Consider the following 16,367-nt stretch of genomic DNA (forward strand, 5'->3'; position numbering starts at 1 on the left):
TAGATGATGCACATCGAGTGTATATGCCACAATAGAGGACGCCACATCGAGTCACACCTATTTAGATTTTTAGATGCGAATTATTTAAATAAACAGTTAACTGTAGACAGGTACAGCATTTCGTTTTTATTGAACATATTATAGTTAAGTTAAATCATTTAACATTTTTAAAGGTCTGCTGAATCTACAATATTTATATTTCTTACATCCGATAAAATAAAATATAGCTCTCAGTGAAAATAAGACTGATCTGTTTTTATTCATGTTCAACTGGCCACATGTCTATAGGTTGAATTTTATCTTCGTACCAATGATCATGTACTTACAGGATGACATAATGTTCGCGTTTCAGTTTTTGGTACATGTACGGTCATCGGTCACCTACACACTTAGACTTTTTTGTTTTACTTATATATATTAAACCCTATCTCGTATGGAAGCAAAAACACAAAAGCATTGCAATACACAATAATGTTAGCTTATATAGCATTCTTGTTTATTTCTTATAGTGTTTACTTCATCCACGGAGGTGGTAATAGGTTCATCTAACAAAACAGTGTTTTGCAACCTGAGGAATTATTTTTGAACAGAAGAAATTTTAAGGTTGCCAATGTTAGTGTTAACGGGATTTTGAAAAAATAACAACATTATAATGCAAAAATCACACACACATTAAGATGGTACTTGATTTTATTCATACAAGCTAGAGTGTGAATACGTTTATGATACAACAAATGTGTTATATAGAGCGATTGACATTTAAAAAGGAGTAATTGGTCTGGTGTTGAGGTACTTGGCAATGCTGTCCACTTGTTCAATCTTATCTCTGTTTGCCTTCAGGAAGCTGTAGTCACCGATACTTTCCAGGCCTGAGGATTCAGTTATGTTGTAAATTGCCAGGTCTGCTAAAGTCAGCTGAAAACCCGTAAAAGTAGGGAAGGTCATTCAGTTACGTAAAACATGCGTCACACGTTACAAAAGAATACACACACTTTGATTAAAACTGTTTTCTGTCCGAATTTATATATTGGAAACTTGTTTTGATAAGACTGCTTAATCATATAAATCAAAAAAGAATGTTTTAATGTCTTCATTCCAATTGTACATATCCCTCGTATATGACATTTTGAGAAGATTTAGTAGAACAAACGGTAAGATGAATGAGGTGATCTTAAATATGAAAACAAATGAAACAGTTTACGCTTTAAACACATTTGTTCATAAACCAAGTACCCAGCAAACATTTTATGTTGGCCCGATGTCGGAACGATATGGAACATTTCATCGGCCCGATATCGCATGTGCAACACGGATCATAACATCGGGCCGATATCGGCATATTGGTAAATAACCGACGTATAGCCAGCATACTGCCGAAATCCGATTCCGTCCTTATTTTTCATACAGCTGAGTTGTCATGCTCAATGAAAACAGAACAAGATAATTAAAAAACAAGGTTTTGCACTGATTGGTCTTCGGAGAGAAAAATAATAATGCAGAGAAAACCTTAAAATACAGGCATATGATATACTCTCAAATGCCTACATAAGAAAGAGAAGCTATTTGATATTTCAAATGTTTATTATCATTCTTGAAATAGTCAAACAATAAGGATTATCACAGAATGTGGATAACACCCCCGCACCGCCAAATGTATTATCAAAATGTACTAGTTAAGATTAATGTGCTTTTTGTTTTATATCATACTGACATTGTAAACAACAATATACGATTTAAAATAAGAATCAATTCATTGAACAATAATTGAGGTAAAGATCCTGCCCCTTGTCCTCATTCTTTCTCTTCCACCCTCTCTTCCCGATGCTGTTCTCGTCCAGGCAGCATATACTGCAGTACAACGATGGGATTTCACGACAGCCTCTGGAGTACTAATAACCAGAGTTATCGATAAGATTTTTTCAGGAAAAGGGTGTTTACAATGAATTGGGTATTTGAAATTCTTAATTGGGTTTTTGTCAAATGTAAATTGAATTTTCTGTTGTTTGTTAACAATTTGCCTACATTCCTTTAGGTATTTCTAGGCGATTATATACCTTTTATTCTTTTAACAAAGTTTAACAATGATACATACCTGTAGCGATGCGTGTAACTGTTGGAGGATCTGGTAGTTACTGCAGTGATGCGTGCAGAACGGTCCTGCCATTGTAACTGTCAGGTAGTGCATTCAATGGCCTCGGTGGTGCTCTGAAAATACATATCATGAATATTCTACAATTTTTGTTATAGTAACAAATGCATAAATCGGTAAATCCTGATAATGTCTCCCTTGCGGTAAATTTAAAGGTTGGCATAGTCAACTTCCCTTTTCTTAAGTGTAAAATAAATCACCTTGTTTTTAATCAAGCATTTACATCTCATTTAATGAAACATTTGTATCATAAATTAATATGCGTCACCAATATTAAATTTGCAGACATACCATCATGACAGACTGAACGTAACTAACATTGTACGAAGTAGTTATATAAATTGTTACGTTGTGTTGTATAGCTAAATTTACATACCTCCCCTATGACCGGCTCTATTACATACCTCCCCTATCACCGACTCTATTACATACCTCCCCTATGACCGGCTCTATTACATACCTCCCCTATGACCGGCTCTATTACATACCTCCCCTATGACCGGCTCTATTACATACCTCCCCTATCACCGACTCTATTACATACCTCCCCTATGACCGGCTCTATTACATACCTCCCCTATGACCGGCTATATTACATACCTCCCCTATGACCGGCTCTATTACATACCTCCCCTATGACCGGCTCTATTACATACCTCCCCTATGACCGGCTCTATTACATACCTCCCCTATGACCGGCTCTGTTACATACCTCCCCTATGACCGGCTCTATTTCTCATTTGCAGTTGACTTCATTTCAACTCTCTGTAGCTTTCATCGTACCTTTTTACAGGATACTGTAAAATAAAATGTGTGTCATTTATGATTCATAATTGATAACAAACCTATTTAAATTTGTTTACAATAAAAGCAGATAAATGTATCATTCAAACCCAACCAGAACATCAATGTTATACTTTGTTGTTCTATGCTTATGCTTTTACATGCTACATATATGTTGATTTTAAATTAAAATCATGAACCAACGAAGATTACTTGTCACAAAAATATATTAAACGAACTCCTTTACAACATATTTACGCGAAATAAAAGAGTTATTACTTTTGAGAATAACACTAAATATTATAATAATGTCTTTTATTCATGCGATCAACAAAGATTTAAACAGTACTTACCATAAATTAAACCCAAAAATATGATCCCACTTTTAACTTCCTTTTGAAATGGCACAAATACCAAAGTAAATATTTATCTAAATCTTTCCCTAGATTGTAATTTAAGAACACATAAAATTATTTAAAAACAAGCACACAAACTTTCATTGGTTTTATTGTTTAATGATCATGAACTTATTTTAATTGTAAGTGGAATGATCTGCTCGTGAAAGCTGCAACATATGAATTGCTCTCCCTTGAAGCAATACTACGTACACATCGGGCCAAAATCGGACCGATATTAACATATTTATAAAAAGTTTTTGTCAATAAAATTGAAACGCTAATGTTTATGCAAAAACGTATAAACATTCAAACCTGAACCATATTGTATCAATACGCATATAAACTTTCAGTTATTATGCCGATATCGGTCCGATGTCGGGCTGATATCGGCAAACATTAGCCGATGCGCCTCTATTCAGCCGACATCGACCCGTTTCGGTCATGTTTGCTGGGTATTCTACATGATGGTGACCCTGAATATTGGTGAAAATGCAGGAAAACACACGAAATTACACAATTAATAAACATTCTAATCTGATTGCAGACTCCATTGTAAAATTTACCAAATTTCAAATACTTAATTTGATAAGGTTTTTCGGAAGATTTGAAGGTTCGAAAAATAAACATGCATATTAAATCACTATTTTTCCATCAAAGCATATCGTACGCATCATTAACACTTAACAATTTGCAGACAATTCCATAAATCGTATGGAAAACAAAATTTCTTGCACTGCATTTCATGCTTTGCTGGATGAATGAATAAGCACACATTTTCCTTTTTTACAATGCGTGTATGCGTACATCCATCCATAAAGGCCGCAGTAGGTTAGTTTTTAGAAAGTGGAAAAAAGAGACATCGCATGAACTGAAAATTGACTTTATTTAATAAATAACGATGCATATAATTATCTATTACGTGCTCACACACATCATATGACTTTAATAAAAACATAGGGTAGAAAAGCGCCCTGATATGTTGGCATGCAATGAGATGGCCTAGATATACCGGAAGTTCATACTATAAAGGAACAGGAAATGAAAGTTTATTTTGAAATGAGGCTGTAATGTTGAACGAATTATAGATAATGTACACTATCTAAAAGGAAATCAACTGTAAAATAAAATAAATACCAAGCCGAAAACGACAAACAACAAAAACTGTAAAACATGTAAAACGTAGCAGACAAAGCATTTGAAAATCTAACATGAACCAAGTTACCACACCGTTCGAAATAAGTCTTTTAACGAACAGCAAAATAACAAGCACAACGTTAGGTTTAAAGGTAATGAAATGCTTTTATGGGCAGCTAGACAAGGGGAAATAAGAGTGGCTTACATTGGAGCCGACGGCGAATCCGTTTTTGCCCCTTGCCGCGATGCCTTCGTTAAGAAGCCGGAAATACTTTGGAATCTGCTCCTCTTTAAATTTTCGGATTAACTCGGGCTGTAAGAAGTTAAGATTCAGGAGTTACTGTGTAGGAAATTTAATAGTGTGCTTGAAATGTTTTTCACTTAAAACATGCTTTTATTTGTAAGTTCACCAATCATGTATTTAAATGAACATCCGAGCTATAAGGACCTTCTTTAATTTTAACTGAATTGATATATAGTGTAAATATTTTATATATGAAATTGCTCGACCGGAAAACAATGTCACCATGCAGATCTTTTTCCTTTTCTGTGTGTTCCAACGGGATAACGTTTTTTCATTTGATTGCAATTTTGTATAAACCAAAGTAAAATTGTCCTGTACCTAATTGTAACTTTATGTGGTATAGTCTGGTGACAAATCATGAAAGGTAACGACATTCCAAACTTAAATGTGCATATCTTTTAAAAATCCATCAATTTTTGAAAGAATTATAGCCCTTTTAATATTACATTTTTATCATATTTTTCTGCCAAAATAGGTCAAATTCGGAATTTAAAGAAACAAAATGTAAAACATCACATTTTCATATTTTAAATAAATTTAATACACATTTCTTAATATCAGAGCATAAACAATGTTTTAAACGAAATAGTTCATGATAAAGAATTGATGAAAAAATGTTTATTTTAGGATATTTTAAAAATGCTGTAGGTTTTGAAGCATGAGCTAGTAATAAGGTAAAAGTCACAGAGCATTTATACTCTTACATTCACTGATGGACTGATGCTTTTTCACAATGAATAGTATTGAAAACAGGAAGATTTAAGACAAAGACAATTTTAGTTGCCATGGTAACCATTCAATAAAAACAAAAACAATACTTAGAAACATCGCTTTTTGTTAAAAAGGAGAATTATGTAAGTATATATTTGACAATTGTAAAAAAGTGAACTTATCACCATTAAGCAATTTTAAACATTTTAATATAAGGATGACATTGTAAGCAAATGTTAAGGTTAAATCAGTAATATAATTGTGAAAATTTTATTGTCTGAATTCGACATGCTCCGAAAGTATCACATTGAATATACTAAGATGATTAGACAACATTGTCAATTTTCTAAGAACGCTAGACTCTGGCTACCATAGTAACTTTATGTACTTAAAGATAGATTTAAGTCAACCCTTCAGATATTATTATTTCCATTCTTGAGATACCACACATTTTCAGATGTTTCCCGATTTGGAAGCTCTTATTTTCCACTTAGAAAACCTTCTGTGAACACGACCATTCTGTGATTGTCGATGAGAAAGGCTAGCAGTTTCACAAAAAAAGATTTTCTGTTTGACACCAAATAGCTTAAACATGCAGGTGGGGAAGTCTTAACGGTAGGATTTATATCTATCTTTCAACATGATAGTATCTTTCTTCACATAGCACACCTCTTAAATTGCAATCCAGTATATAGTATATGCTAATTTATTTTAGCACGATTTTGACGAAAATTGATAGCTCATAGAATCACAAATTGCGACGTGGTTAACAAGACTGAATTCCTGTAGATGGAAGAGAACCGCATAACAGCATCGCCGCATAAACGAAATCGACCACGTTCATGCAGTGATGTTTAACGCATAAACAGAACTTTCTTATGTGGCAAAAAGGCACATTTTCGTCGCATATAAAACCAATTAAAACGCATACTAGTACAATAGTGGTTGATAAAGTTTCATCAAGATCGGACTTAGTTTTTTGTGTCCACTTAACTAAGCTTTGAACTAGACTTTTTGAGACGTAAATTCTGACAAAGATTTAGTAAGATCGGTTTAAATGTGAACCAAACCAATTGATCTTTCTGCGAAAACGTTTGAAATGACGTTTGGCCTGACTAAAGGCGGGAATATATGTTACGACAACACACAACACCGTCATTTGGGACAATCAGAAAATTGAATCATCGTATGACGTAACATATAGTCTCGCCTTGTTGTCAGACTGACGGACAAGTACCCATGAAAATGCGCACTTTCATTGCCATTTTCTAACGTTTCTAGAAAAGTCAATTGTTAACGACGGACAAACAACAGAAATCCAACAATCCTCACAGCTCCACATGTGCTCAGATGAGCTAAGAATGATTTCAATGTCAAGAACCACTGGTAATTGTGCGATTGTAAAATTTATTCACGTCTAGGTCATCAGCGTATATCTCTGGTTACCAGGGCAACGAAAGGAAACCTGTTTAAAAATGATATTGTTTCCAAAAATTTCAAGACAACATTAGTTTTGGGCACTTGAACAAGAGGACTCAGATGACTGATATAGGGTCATCATGGACGTCTTTCTTTCATTGATTGTGTTTTTATGCACTAGTCATTTGTAACCAAGAAAATGTAGATGTGAACACTCCTTGTGAGTAATAATCTATTTTCAACTTTCAATTTTGGCTCAACTTTAAAATATTACCTTAAATTTGACCAATTTGCCTGCCTACTTTTCCCGTATTTTTTCAAAATGACATTTATATGCTACGCCCTAATCTTAATCATCATCATAATCAACAACATCATCACAACCACCATCATCATCATCATCATCATCATCATCACCACAATCACAACTACCACCACTATCATCCCCATCCCCACAACCATCATCATCATCATCATCATCATCATCATCATCATCATCATCATCATCATCATCATCATCAGCATAATCATCATCATCATCATCATCATCATCATTTCCGTATTTTTTTTTCAAAATAACAGTAATATGCTACGCCCTCATCTTAATCATCATCAGAATCAACAACATCATCACAACCACCACCATCATCTCCACAATCACAACCACCACCATCATCATCTCCACAATCACAACCACCACCATCATCATTCATACACCAATGAATAAATGTAAGTGGCTCTGGAGACTCCCATGTCAGAAGATTTCTGGACGGACGGACATCATCATCATCATCATCATCATCAACGTCATCACCATCGTTTTTGTTGAAATATTAGAACTCTATTTTTTAGCTTTATAATAAATGGTTTAGTTAATTCTCTTCATGTGGGAAAAGGGCACAGTTGCGCCCCAAATAAGCAATATCTGCTTTATGCGTTGAGCGTCGCCGCATAAAACGTGGTCGCCCTGTTTATGTGTTGAAAATCACCGCATAAACAAACAAAAAAAATACACGTCTATGCGGCGATGCTGCTATGCGGCGTTACAGGGCTTTAAAAGATCTAAATGATTTACTCGAAGTTAGTTTGGATTTCTTCTGTATTATTCTTTGGTAGCAATTTAAACCATCCAGATCATGACCCATTTGTATTCCAGACATATGCACAGCTATAAATACGCTTTATACCATATCGCAGACAGATATGCAATCACGTTTGCGTTACAAATGCAGTAATGTTTTACTGGGTAATATGACTATTAAAGTTAGATAAGAGCACTTTTTAATATAACCAAATGTTAATATCCGGTTGAAGCAAAGTAAATACATTTTTGTAGGTGTGTTTGCCGGGTTCATTTTCTTGATAAAGAAATAAAATAAACCATTAAAGAATAAAATGTCATGCTAAAGCTCATATATACTGTCTGTGTGGATACATATGGCTGAAGAAAACATCTAATTAAATATTAATTTAAAACGGAGAAATATTACATAAAGATGATGCTAATATTCTTCGAAATCAGCATTGGCGGTATTCAACATTGTTTAAATATGTAAAAAAATGACACGATAATGGCCATTATGTCAACGATCAGTCTATAAAAGTAACAGATTATGTCTCCTCTCTATGTAGTTACGTGCGGTATAAAATATCTGAATAGTTTCTGTCTAATTTTCATTTACTTAAGTGTTTATATTTTTTATGTTTGAATGTGTTAGCTGTACTGAGACACCTTATAACCTGTTAAAACAGTTTATATTTGATACGTATAACAAGTGTAATTTTATTACAAGTTTGAAGGATTTACCCCTTTTACGTATATTTTGTGTGTTGGCCTAAGCATATGACGATAAGCAAACAGTCCGAAAGTAAATTGATGACTGGAAAATACCCAGCCTTGTTATGTATGTACAACCGATATACATAATGAAAAGTTTGGCTACCGCATAGTTTGCGGGTTAACGCTATCTGCAAAATTCATTGGCTTTTATTGTTGTCTTTTTAAGTAATTTTAGGATAGAGTGTCATAAAGGACCAGAACTTTTCACAGTATGAGATAATACAATAACTACTTATTCCATAATAAGTGTTGCCATATAGTTCACCTTTTGAGCCTCATCCTGTGCAAAGAAAGCCTTTTCATATTGTGCCCCAAGGTCCACAGAGATCTCAAGAAGCTCGTCAACGAATGCCATTTGGAGTTTATCTTCTCCATATAACTCTACAATAGACAGGAACACACATTCAAAGAATACTAGCATACATTATAAAGTATAATAGTTGTATTTTAATTGCTCTACCAATGGAATATAATGACGTATCAATAACTAAACCTAATTGTATTTTACAGTAAAACTCGATATACTTACATACTTAAATACTTCGAAAAGAACGGGTTAGTCATAAAATGCTGAAACTCTGTACAAGAGCAATTGAACGCTAATCGAACAGTTTTAGACGTGCATTAGTATTCTCTTGGACGAGTTATACTACCGCTGCACACAGCGGCTGTATGTAAATCGGTTGCACGTGTGCATGCTATGTTTTAGCCGATACATTGAACCTGTATATGTTTCAATACATAGTAGTATAACTGTTTGTGTTCAAAGAACGTTATGGTATGTTATTTTTGGTGTGGTATTGGAACTTCCTTTTAAATTTTTTGACAGGTATTACATCTACCGTTATAATCTACGCCTAGTTTCTATACATTGCGAACGTATAAAAAAATCCAGGTTTAACATTGACAACAAGATATCCAAAGGTACATTTTCACAACCATACCACTTTTCAAGCTTAAGATAATCAATGTGTGTATAGCATGTGATCGATTCCGTCATAAACGCTACGTCGGAAGGCAACATTTTGCTCTGAATGAAGACTTTAAACAAAGATAACTTCGCTATTTGTTCACCATTTTAAATGAAACAAAGCGTAGTCTACGCCACGGAGCCCCACCTTCGGTCTTTTACCAGAGTTTAGATTCTTAAAACACTTCGACAAAGCTTTTCACGAAACGGCCGTCTGAAGAAGCCCTGTCAAAACATTATTTTGGAAACAGGTTTGTCGAAGTGTGTAATGAAACTAATCACCTTATCAAACTCCGGAAATAAAACGAAGGCAGGGCTATTTCAGCGGCATAAACTGCCCTTTGTTTCATTTAAAAATTTAAAATGTTGTAATAAACGAAAAATTAGCTTTGTTTTAATTCTTCATTTTAACAAAATGTTGCCTTCCGTCGTAGCATATATGACATAATTTATCTAGTGGTAAACACACACTGTATAATCTATGATAACAACAAAGTCAGTTATAATGATATAAATGTGGCGGGACATAATAGAGATTGGTTGGTGTTTGTATACTAAAGAGAGCTGCAACGGCGGAGGAGACATAACGAGGCGCCGAGAGGGGCGGAAGCGACACATAATAAACGCATTGGTTAGGCCTAAAAAAATAAATTGTGTGGTTCGGGTCACCCAACCCTACCTGAAAAATACCGCCGACCCTACTGTTTTTTGGTGGGACTTGCGAAAATAAATTCGCTATTTTGTGCACGGAACGAATTTGTTCGGTACTGTACGGGCGTTATGCTCGGCGCGTTGCAAAAAATTAGTTGTGCGAATCGCTACAGCAAAAAAAAAAATGTTGTGCGAATCGCTACATAACAAAAACATGGCGACCAATTTCGCCGTCATAAACATCGTAAAAACGGCGTGTGGTCGCAATAACACTCCAGAACGTCGGGAGTTTAAGCTCATTACACCCAAGATGAGTTTCGAAGATGTAGAGATAATGTTTTTGTTCGAGCCGGGGTCTAAATCCGAGATTGACATGTCAACATCCGACAAGGGGCCATGGACCAGTTTGTATGAAGAAGAGCTGTACGACATTCCTGTAGATTGAATGTCGTCTAATTTTAATATACCCCACCCAACACCGCAGGACAAGAAATGACCCTTTTCACTTGTCATGTATTTATCCAATGATGGAATCATAAAAAAGTAGTTTAAATAAAATAGCAGCAGGGCAAACATATATACTACATGTACTAGAGCGGAAATATAGCATTCTGAGAGTTCTGACACAGGCTGGTGCCTGACAAATGTGACTTTATTTTAAACTGGGGCTGAAACCTGGTTCTGTTGTCATTTGTACAGCTTATAAAATATTCCTTACTTTACTTACTGGAGAATTGCAGAGAAATGTTTTGGAGCTGCTGAAGCAGGTAAGCATTGTCAATTAATTATCAATATGTTTTGCTTTCGGAAGGTGTGTAACAAATGACAACGAAACTCGGCTAGCTCAGTTGGAAGAGCGCCGGTCAATCAATTTAGGGTTTGTTTATCCAGGAAAATCATTGTTACCGAATCTTTAGCCCCAGCAATGTCCTAATGTAACTGAAATACTGTTGAAAAGGGACAAAAACAAAGCAAACAAACCTGTACCAAACTACCCCCCCCCTTTTTTTAAAGTCCCTACCTACCCTACCTATTCTTTTGGGCCATGTTAACCTAACCATACAATTTATTTTTTAGGCCTTAGTTGATACTGTCAATACTCGGGAAATAAACCACGCCGGGTAATCATTGGAGCCATAACATTTTGTTATGTGTTGAAAATGCTCCAACGCGTCTTCCATTATAGTGCCAATGAGTGGAATATGGATGTAAACAGTGAGTATGGTTTCTTATTTTTCATTTTTAGTGGTTTATACGAGTAAATTAAAAAAAATGGAGAATGTAGTTCCACATAGGAATGGCCATGAGTTGTTCTAAAGGTATAAGTTCTGAATAAAATTTAATATCTGATCTGAAGGGAGTGCTTGTTAATTTAGGTGAATGACTGTATAATACATTTTCTTGCAAATTTTGAGCGACGGAGTGATTTTTTTCTCGACTTGAATATTACCGTCTTTCCCCCCTTTAAAGACACCTATCTGAAAATATGTAAACACAATCGTTAGATTTTTGTCTTATACTACCTGGAAATACAGAATTGGAATTACGACGATCATTTGCTTTAAGTATTAATTTATTAGACACAAAATGAACCTTAAACTTCGCGAAGCAGTGTGGTAGTTGGTCATACTTTAAAAAGATCGAAAATGATATTAATTCAGTTAATTGTTAATTTGTATGTTATGAAATTGCTAGTTTTTCACAATTCGTTTCCTACTAACTAACTATTCATGAGCACCACAACCTATTCATTGGCACCACCACGTTCAGAAAATCGAGCATAGTGCAGCAAGTATAACAAATAAAGTTCTAAAATTTGTAAAACGGCAACCTTTTGTCAATAAAAAAGCCACACACATGTAGAGAAAATGCTTAAACCTAAGGTACGACAACAATTCTCACGAAAATCCAGATTTTTACGTTGTCAACACTAACGTCTAGCAAGTTATGCAAGTTCTAGACGATCAGATATTAAATTTTATTCAGAACTTTTACCTTTAGAACAACTCATGGCCATTCCTATGTGGAACTACATTCTCCATTTTTTTTAATTCACTCGTATAAACCTCTAAAAATGAAAAATAAGAAACCATACTCACTGTTTACATCAATATTCCACTCATTGGCACTATAACGGAAGACGCGTTGGAGCATTTTCAACACATAACAAAATGTTACTCCAATGATTACCCGGCGTGTAAACTTCACATTCAGTTGCTTGTTATGAACAGTTATTCTTCCCCGATGAGTGTACCGGTGTTACAGCGTTGTTTGTTGTAATGTTACTCGTATTTATAATCTCGGGGTTATTCTTGTATTGCCATATATGTGTGGTATTTAGTTCCAGATGTGTAAGTTAATACTTACTAAATTCCCTGGCCAGATACCTCGCTATTGCCAGACTCTGTCCCAGTTTAAGTTTTCCATCTATAACGAGGTAAGGCAGTGTACCCTGGGGGGTCTCTGTAAAGATAGACGACAATAAACAGGGTTTTTAATTTGTTAAATTTAACATAAAAGGTTCAATCTTTCATCCAGTACGTTCTGATCCAGTAATATCATTCAAGATTCAAGACCTGTTTTAAGTAATTTGACACAAACGTATTCCTCATTACATGAGCAAAAGGACTATTCAAGTATACATATTTTTTATATAACGATAACAGATTGAATCTGAGACAGACAATGAAAATATGATTAGTATTTTACACATTAAATTTGTATTAAATATTTTTTAAATCAACTTTGAGGATGGACAAACAAACGGTGAGTAAATTGTTCATGGTCTATTTGACATCCTTAATAACACCACTATTACATATGGTGCAATACGGTTGATAATTAGCAATTCTATTATTGCCATAACGCCCAGTTTCAATACAAAATTTGTGAGACGAAAGTCAAAATTTAGTAAAAGGAATTCGAAACTTTGAAGCAAATTTATCGAGATACTGAGAGCGTTCGAAAGAAATTTTATCAAATACACAAAACGGAGCTGTTATTCATCGAGCTGTTGCAAGATTGTTTATAACTGATCAATACGTTGTTCTTTAAAAACTAAATAGAATGAATATGAATACGTGTTTATGAAACGTTATTTAAAATATACTTAATGGCCAATTTAGCTGTTGTTTTACTGGAATCAAACAATAAACTTATATTATGCTCCTTTTCAAAACATAATAAGTTAAGACGTGAATTTCAATTTACAAAGCTAATGATACAAAAGAAAAATAGAAAGACGCCAATAGAAAGATGATTATCTCTGATTATGGCCAACACAAGTTGCTAGCAGGTGTTTTAAAAAGACCTAATTCGAAGAGAACATTTGTTGATTTGGTTATTTATTTCCCTTGGTAGTCCCTTTTTGCATGGCACCTTGCTTCCCGTTCGACGCCCCTCACACACAGTTGTATTCGTGTAGTTTAGTTTATTAATTGTTTCGCTTCGCATACTGACCAGAACAGAAATTGGGGCTCCAACCCAAAATAGGATGTACTTTAAACATTTCGGATGTTTAACTGTTACTTTTCTTCTTGGTTATGTTTTATGACAAATAATTGAAAATGATGAAGCAGAATTCCATTTTAACTGTTTAAGTATTTTTTGGTAGTGTCAAAGGCACGGAAAAATTACTTCTTAACACTTCGAAAAACTTAGCTCCCACATATTAACATGTATGGTACTTTTTACAATAGGAACACCACATTGATTAAATAGGGAAAGTTTAAAGAATTGACTTTTTTTAGTTCAAACACAATACGTAAGAGAATCCTTACTTTAAACAGCCGGAAAAACAAACAAGTACCATTCAGCATACCACAACAGCAACAACGGTCTAAGCTATAATGCTCACAGTATTTCTCCTCGAAAGCTCGTTTTCAATATACCTTTGAAGTAATGTTCAAAGACTTGTGCTTTCTTTTATTTATATGATTTAACCCACTGCTTGAAAATATAACTGTTTATTATAACACACCAATGGTCGCCAAACGCAGGAACATTCGACAATGTAAATCGTGACTATGCAACATATACATATACCTGGTTTTAGCTTCGGCCAGTCCTCAACAGTTACCCTCGTATCCGTAAATGAAACTCCAGCGACCGTGAACAGAAGTCGACTATTTTCGCCCCGTCCCCGACCGTCAAAATAAACCAACTCGTACTTCTTCGGCATCACTGTATTTACTATGTACTCGCTAAATTGCTGTTGAGTTCAGAGCGCTTTGTTATTTTTAGATTTAGAAAATGAAAACACTTGTAGAAATCTCGTGTAGGTGTTACTGATCTGTTTTACAGAAAAAAAGTTATTCTATGTAATTATTTAATTTATTTTAACAATTTTCTTTGCAAAACTTCCTTTTATTTACTTTTGAATCGTTCAAGAATAGTTGCACAAACGACAGTTTGGAGAGTTTAAGTTTAAGTGATATTGTATGAGTGATCAAACAAGCCCGTATCTCCTTGCACAGTGTTCTATATTTTCACCTAGCACATTGTTATCGAAATATAGGACCCCTAGTTCATAACGATATTTATGATCTCCGTCCTGTGTTTACGTTCTTATCAAAAATGCGCTGATGCATTACTGCGTTGCTGTGGTCTGGTAGGTACATGTATATACATCAGGCGTAGGCATCGTATATGTTAATAATTTGTGCCTAGTAAGTCTATATTACTGTTGTATAATGTAAAAGCATTTTATGACAAGAAAGGTGTGTAACATTTGAACATTATTCCCCCAACGTCAATCCCCAGACGGATTGAGATATATTTTGGCAAAGCTATAAAGAATCACAAAATTCAACATTTAAACATGTTTAATTTGTTTAAAGCGACCTTGAATACCGACTGACAAGAACATACCATTGATACATAGGTATACAATACAATTAATACTCATTATCTCATATAACGTTCAGCTTGAATAATACCCTGTAATGTACACAATACATTTCTTGACATGAAATCCATTGATAATAAAATGATCAAAATGGACTCATTCATGTGCCAAGAAATTGAATTTGGCGCTTTAAATTTAACAAAATAATTATAAATAAATATATATATATTTTGATCAAAAAATAAAATTTTCATTCGTCATTGTCGGCTGTCCAAGCGCTGAATGACCATGCGGTAAATAAAACCCGAAAACCTCGTGCGCAAAGCGCGCCACCTACCAATCCATTGGAAATAGTCAGGGGGAATTAATTTTCTTCTAATTCACTGCGTTCAAACGCAGAAAATTATATTTATTTATACTTCGGTGTTCGCACATAGTTGTATGCCAATGACAATCAGTGATTTACGCATTTACTGTAGTTCCATATCATGTTGAGCAGATGTGATGGTAAATACAAACAATATTTTTGTTGGTAGTAGTTTGTCCGTCTTCATGAGTTGGTAGATCGCTCCGCCCTCTGCGCATGCGCGAAGTAACTTTGATTGATAGTTAATGATGCCTTTGTCTTGAGGCAGTTGAAGCCTTCGTCATGAACCCGAATTTGAAATAGATATGTAATTTGCTATCAAATCGTATTGACAACTATTCAATCACAATTTCAATATTAATGAGAAAAAAATCATATTCAAATTCTCATTGAATACGCACTTTATAATATGTAACTAATCAAGCAAATTCAGAACCTAAATGAGCAATCTTTCGTTGATCATTATGAATTAAGTTTTTCCTTAACAAGGTCATCCCAGTAAAGTTTTGTACAATGTAAACATACCTAGGTATTTCTAGTAATCGAAATATCAACAATTTGTTGATTTTTAAACGTAAGTCACTATTAACGTTCATGTTTTGGTGAATTCCATTTTTTTGTATAAACTTTTTTATTGCTTTTATAACGTAACAGTTTACCAATGCCCAATTCTCATTCAATGAAACGCGGGCGGCTTAACTTTCGCGCAAGAATACCACGTGTCTACAAAAGGGGAGAGGTGCTAGTGGGTCAAATGGGAGCGAACACCACATAAGAGAGAGTGTATCTGTGCGA

At 34.6% G+C, this 16,367-nt stretch overlaps 1 protein-coding gene and 1 long non-coding RNA gene across 3 annotated transcripts; both read right to left on the reverse strand.

Annotated features, from left to right (window-relative positions):
• Positions 1 to 296: 296 nt before the first annotated feature.
• Positions 297 to 14,783, reverse strand: LOC128239222 (probable glutathione S-transferase 5). 2 transcript variants are annotated; one of them, XM_052955769.1, is made up of 5 exons: positions 14,404 to 14,783; positions 12,727 to 12,822; positions 9,004 to 9,119; positions 4,670 to 4,777; positions 304 to 915 (listed from the first exon to the last, which is right to left on the reverse strand). In XM_052955769.1, exons 1-5 carry the CDS (start codon positions 14,537 to 14,539, stop codon positions 760 to 762), a joined length of 612 nt encoding a protein of 203 aa, XP_052811729.1. In that variant the 5' UTR covers positions 14,540 to 14,783; the 3' UTR covers positions 304 to 759. The 2 variants fall into 2 exon arrangements, with proteins under 2 accessions (XP_052811730.1, XP_052811729.1); XM_052955770.1 differs by lacking the exon at positions 4,670 to 4,777 and having other exon boundaries at positions 297 to 915.
• On the reverse strand, positions 1,244 to 3,058 carry LOC128239223 (uncharacterized). The gene is made up of 3 exons (XR_008261849.1): positions 2,862 to 3,058; positions 2,093 to 2,205; positions 1,244 to 1,889 (listed from the first exon to the last, which is right to left on the reverse strand). It is a non-coding gene; the product is annotated as an uncharacterized LOC128239223 (long non-coding RNA).
• Positions 14,784 to 16,367: the final 1,584 nt, after the last annotated feature.

Source organism: Mya arenaria, chromosome 6, assembly GCF_026914265.1.
Source record: "Mya arenaria isolate MELC-2E11 chromosome 6, ASM2691426v1".
NCBI lineage: Eukaryota > Metazoa > Mollusca > Bivalvia > Myida > Myidae > Mya > Mya arenaria.